Consider the following 6,221-nt stretch of genomic DNA (forward strand, 5'->3'; position numbering starts at 1 on the left):
CCTCATCTTTCTGCTAGGGCATGATAAAAACTTATTTTAGCATTCCAAGCCTATTAGATAGAAATTGTAAGGATATCTGTCAGCTCTCCATTATAAGAATATATTGTTTAATGTTCAACTGTCATACGTGATCTCTATATACAAAATGCTTACATGATCTCTGCTGGTCCTGAGGAACTAGATTTTGTATGTGATTATAAAAGAACATGAAGAAGAGAGACTCAAAAGTGTTAACAGTGACTAAATTTCTTTAATCCATTGGTGCATATGGAATTAAGATTGAATTCTAGACTAAAATTGTAGACTTTAAAGTTGCCAAATTATACAAAACAACAAAAACAATAATAACTGGAAATTCCTGTAGGAAGTATGACACTGATAGGGGAAAGAGGGATTTATTTCTGTGTTGTTGTTTAAAATGTTTGTATAATAAGCATGCATTATTAACAAACCAAGTCCTAAGTGCTACAGCGATTTAGACTGAATGCGTTTCTCGTCCAAGGATTAAAATAAAAAAATTAGGAGGGCAGATATGTCATAAAAAACAAGAGGGAATTCTGTCTTAAACTTGATGATGGCCTTTCATTTACACACTGAATGACTTCCCTTGCAACAGAAATTCTACTGCTAAATTGGGATGTTGTTTTACGTATTTCCTTCTTATCTGCAGCTTTATGAAGTAGGCATCCTCTACTATCAGAAGAGTTGAATGTTTTACTCATGGCTTTTTTTTTTTTTTTTTTCAGTGTTTTATTGTGAATTATGTGATAATTTACATGGGAGAACATTAGCTTTACATTCATCCTATGGTATACTGTTTCATTGCCATGGTTATAATCCCCTCCATGTGTCATCAACCAACCAAACGGTATACCCTGCAAGCCGGCCCCCCGGTCATCAGCCCACAGCCCCTCTCCCTCTCTGGGTCTAGAGTCCCCAGCCGCTCCATCTTTCCACATCATCGTCTCTGCCTCCATCTCTGGCGTCACTGCTTCTCTGAGTATTCTTCCTTGATATTTTCTTCTTCCTTGATATTTTCAGGGACTTTGGCTCCTGGACTGCATAGTCAATCACTCCCTTCCTTTTGCTACAAAATGTCCACCTTTACGTTTCCAACCCTCGCAGTCAGTCCTGATAACAATTATTCACCATTGTACCACAGGGACCTATCCTCATTTGCTTTCATAAGCCCTGCCCAGACAGATTGGACATTACTCAGTGGAGATTCTACCTTCTTCTGCACATTCTGGATCTAGGCTCCCTCTTGAAAGCTTGTAAGCCAGTCACTTCATGCCTTTGTAGTTCCCCCATTTTGGGTAGCCAGTGTCCAAGTTGCCCATCCCTGTTTACTCTGTGTATGGAGGGGGTGAGAATGATCCTTGCTGTAAAGATTTGTACCTCTTTTGAGCTACTGCATCCATAGGTGTAGGTATTCAAGGCTTTTTCTTGGTGTGGTGCTGTGGGTTAATGCGCTAGAGTGCAAAGTCAGTTTAAACTGCAAGGTCAGTGGTTCAAGTTTACCAGTCACTCCTCAGAAACACTATACAGGGTCACTCTGGGTTGGAACTGACTCGACAGCTCTAAATAACAACAGCCATGTTCAAGCCATCTGTCCTCTTGGACTCATTTATAAGATGTAGGGCTGGAATTAGATGATCTATCACTTTTACAGTCTACCTTTGCTCATTGAACTTGGAGGAAACACCCAACGTATTTCCATTCCTTCCATGTAAATGTCTAGCCAAAGTAGTTGAAGGGTTGATCCTTCTGGTATTGAGAACTTAGAAGAAATATTAAAGAAGGAGAAATATGCAAATAAAATATCACTTAGGAGCAGGACTGTAAGGCATAAGTACTATTTTTTGTTTTGTTTTGTTTTTGCTTTAAAAACCATGGCTGATTATATGATTTATAGGTTGTTCACAGCACTGTCTTCACCCTGTTCCTCCCTCTCAACTTAAAACAATTTTGTTTTAAGTTAATTAGATGATTAGAAGAAGGAAAGAAAAGAGCTTCTCAGACATTATCAGTTCTGATCAGGATTTGATACTAGAATAAGTTTATGATTTAGATAATCAGATACCTCAATGTAACTTTTAGATTCAGGTTAATTTTTTAATTCTGATTTTCCTTTGATGATTAGATTTTGTCATTGCAATGAGAATTCACAAAGAGTTATAATTTTAACACTGGAATTTGGAAACCTACAGTGTACTATGTATTAGATTGCTTATTTTACAAATAGCTTTATTATTTTATTATAATAAAGGTAATACATTACTATATAGGTTACACATGTCTAATGCAAATTATTTAGAAAATAGATGATGTATAAAAAGAAAATATTTAAAAACCATCAGTTACTTCATTGCCCAGACATACCACTGTTAACATTTTGACCCATTTTCTTCTAGAAACCACATAAGTGTTTTAAAAAATGTATGTTGTTGTTAAGTGCCATCGAGTCGGTTCCGACCCATAGCAACCCTGAACAGGGTTTCCAAGGCTGTAAATCTTTACGGGACCAGAAAGCCTCATCTTTTTCCCACGGAGCAGCTGGTAGTTTCGAACTGCTGACCTTGCAGTTCACAGCCTGATTCGTAACCACAACTCCACCAGAGCTCCTTTTAATAAATATATATAACCTCTTAATTGCAATTCTGTGTTGTTTCTTGGTATTTCCACTTAAAAATGTGCTATGGATGTCTTTCCATATCAGTATAGATATACTTAATTTTTTTGTTTTTTAATGGATATTCCAAAACATTTCATTTTACTCATGAGAAACCTGTACATAGACCAAGAAGCAGTTGTTACAACAGAACAAGGGGATACTGAATGGTGTTAAATCAGGAACCTGGGTTTCCACAACTCTGACTTTTCTTTCTTTCTTTTTATTTTTTTTTTTAAGTTTTTATTATGAACTGATGATAGTTTACATGCAAGAGCATTGGTTTTACATTCATCCTATTGTATTTCGTTTCATTGCAAAGATTACATTCCCCTTCATGCTTCATCATTCAACAGTATTTGCTTCTGTTCCTTCTGTTTTTTTAGATGTACACAGAAACACTCAGAATATGTAATCATTTAAACAATCAAAGGGCACATTCTGGAAGCCTGCCTCTTGACTGCCAGCCCACAGCCTTTCTCTTTCCATGAGTCTAGAGTCCTCAGCTGCTGTCTTTCTCCATGTCATCATTTCTGCCTCCATCTCTGGTGTCATTGCTTCTGTGTATAGGGTCCCACATTCTGCTCATGCTCCTCTCCTTTGATGGTCCTAGGGTCCCTTGTTCCTGGAATATAAGATTAACTACTCCTCCCTTTATGTTATAAAACTTTTACCTTTACAGTTGTGACAGTCAGTTAGTCATGATCCCAATAACTCACTATTGAATCATAAGAATCTTATCCCCATCTCCATTCACCAGACCCATCTAGACAAGATGAAAACTATTCAGTGGGGATTCTACCTTCCCACACACACTCTGAAATTAAACTCCCTCTTGAAAACTCCCTCTTGTAAGGGAGTCAGCAAGTCACTTCGTGCCTTTATAGACTCTCCTCCCACCCCCCCCATTTTAGGTAGCCAATGTCTAAGTTGCCCATCCCTATCAACCCTGTGTACAGAGGGGATAGGATGAAGATGCCTTCCCTCTCGGTTGGTATTTTGAGCTACTACATCCACAAGTATAGGCCAAGTTTATCAAATTGTCGCAATTTACACTACTTTCCTTTATCAAATTTTTTTATCTTATTGTTGAGTTGTGATAATCAAGACATTGATGCTAGGTCAAATGGGTACTATCTGCAATTTTGAGCATTGTTATGTGTCTCCCTTCACTTCATATCAGTTGAATGCTTCACTCTCAGCTCTAGCCCTCCTTGGCTATGTACTTGTCCATGGGCTCAGGAGTCCCAGGTCTCACCATACTTCAGACCAACCAGCCCTTCCTCTTCTCTCTCTCATCTCCAGGTAGATTGTGGTCAAACTTAGACCATATATTCATTGCTGCCGTTCCCCCACTTCCACTTACCAGTAGACCAATGCAGTAGCCAGCAAGCTTACATATCTGCTCGTGTGAACTCTTTGAGTTTCAGTCTTAGAGCGGGTTTTGTCCTGAAGGAACTTGGTTGTTTCCCTTGATGGCTCTCTGGTGAACAACTTGCTTGTCATTGTAGTAGTCAATCAGACTGCCATTTTGGTTTTTGATTTTGATTTTTCCTGCTGGTCTTTCTTTCAAGAAGTGTCATCTGTTCCTCTAGCTACTCCAGGCTTGTCTGCTTGTCCTCTCAAGTGGGAATGTCCCACCTCAGAAGGTTCTGGATGGGGATCAGGATTCCACCTAAGGTTCTATACACTACAAAGGCTCTGCAGGAAGCCTATTTCACTGGGCAAATTATAGAACCCCTTTTAGGCATTCCAATGAATTATAGGCTGAAGATGAACTTGCAAGCTTTCTGTAATCATGTTTCCCGAAATTCCTTTTCATCCCACTTAAGTGTCTATTTTACAATGGTAGGCAAGGGAAATCAATATTCATAAGACAGTCAAGCATCTTAACATTATTTCCCCTCGGTTACCTATTCAGACTGTGCTTCAGTCCCTGTATCACAGAGCCTGTTGTTCCGAGGCTGAGCGTACATCACTATTTACCTCTGTCCCATTTAGCCCATGCAAACCTGCCTAAGTGTTCCACTATCTACCTTGTTCTTCCATGCCCCTCCACCTTTTGGTGTATTGCCCTCCCCAGCATCTGAAATATGATGGGTACATTCCCAAATGGGAATCATTTGTGTACCATCATTTAATTTGTTTTATAGTTGGCCATTTTTATGTTGTTGTTAGAATAATGTTATTTTAAGTATTTTTATAGGCTTGTCTCTTTATTTCCTTAGCATAAATTCTTTGAAGTGAAGTTCTGGATTGTGTATTGTGCTCAGTATAGGGCTTAAACTGGAATCTGGTGCATGAGAGGCACTCCAACAATTGTTGAATGGATGCTATGAAAGAATACTTAAGCTTGATAAATATTGCCCAGTTGTCCTTCAGAAATAGGCCATACACCTGTGATTGAGAGTCACTTATTTTTAATTTTTTTTCTGATTAAACTTATAAACATTTCTGTATGGTTTCTGGTTTGTTAAACCAGAAAAGCCCACTTACCTCAAGACTGTACAACTAGTTACCAATAATTTACTTTGTTTCAGTTTTTTTTTTTCTTACAGTTAAATCTTTTACAATTTATTTTGATGTAACATATCATGTTATTTAATATTAAATGTTTTTTAAGAATGATATTAATACTTTTTAATAAGAATAGTTTTCCTATAGGTGCCTGCACCTAAAATTTCAAAACTTGATTAAAATATGGGCAGTTGGGAATTTTCTAGTTTTTAATGCACTTAATCTTGATCACTTAATGCAGTTATGATTTAAGGTTAATTTTAATAAGAATTTTTAAAGATGTGTTGAAAAAGTAATGAATAAATGTGCTAAACTTTTTCTTGGTGATGATTTTTGTTGACCAGGTGAGGTAATGGATAATCTTACTCTAGAAGCTGGAGATGATGCTGGAAAAGTGAAGTGGGTAGACATCAGTGCTAAACTCAAGCTTTATGCCAGTCACTCTCAATTCATCAAACTTGTAGCAGAGAAACGAGAAGCACACTGGAGTGAAGACTCGGACTCTGGCTGCCCTAGGTTGTAGCAGAAGTCTTCATATAAGCTAAAGGCTAACAAACGAGTATGCACTGAGAAGAAGACAGGATCACCGAACTCATAAGAAGGTCACTTGGGAACTTATTCATTTTCAAAGCAATTTGTGTTTAGCAGAATATTATTAGTAAATATGGTGAAATAGAACATAGACTCTTCAGCTTTCCATTCAGAAAGTGCAGTCATATGTTTTATATATTTTATTTAAGCATGGCTTAACCTTAAATTAAAACAACTAGTGCTCTTTGAAGAATTGTAACCAGAATAAAGGGAGATTTCTGATCAACCATCGCTTCTACTTTGCCCACCTAGTTTTTGTTTGTCAATTCTGTTTTTTTCTACACTGAGCTTTTGAGATCCAGAGGTAGTTCTGTTATGCCCAGAATTCGGGGTCCCCAAAGACCACCCAGGAGCCATGTACCGATGCAAATACATAAGGGAAGTTTAATCAAGCTCGAGCCAGATCTCTCACCTTATCCGACGCATCGGAATAGGGAAAGAG

General features: G+C 37.8%; 1 protein-coding gene across 1 annotated transcript in view; it reads left to right on the forward strand.

Moving 5' to 3' along the window:
• NUDT9 (nudix (nucleoside diphosphate linked moiety X)-type motif 9) overlaps nt 1–5,711 on the forward strand; it is a 32,964-nt gene extending 27,253 nt beyond the window's left edge. The window contains exons 7-8 of the mRNA XM_006867772.1: nt 2,415–2,439; nt 5,533–5,711. Coding sequence (XP_006867834.1) covers nt 2,415–2,439; nt 5,533–5,711 — 204 coding nt within the window. The remainder of the gene's footprint in view (nt 1–2,414; nt 2,440–5,532) is intronic.
• The last annotated feature ends 510 nt before the right edge of the window (nt 5,712–6,221 follow it).

This window comes from Chrysochloris asiatica, unplaced genomic scaffold (assembly GCF_000296735.1).
Source record: "Chrysochloris asiatica unplaced genomic scaffold, ChrAsi1.0 scaffold00109, whole genome shotgun sequence".
Lineage (NCBI taxonomy): Eukaryota > Metazoa > Chordata > Mammalia > Afrosoricida > Chrysochloridae > Chrysochloris > Chrysochloris asiatica.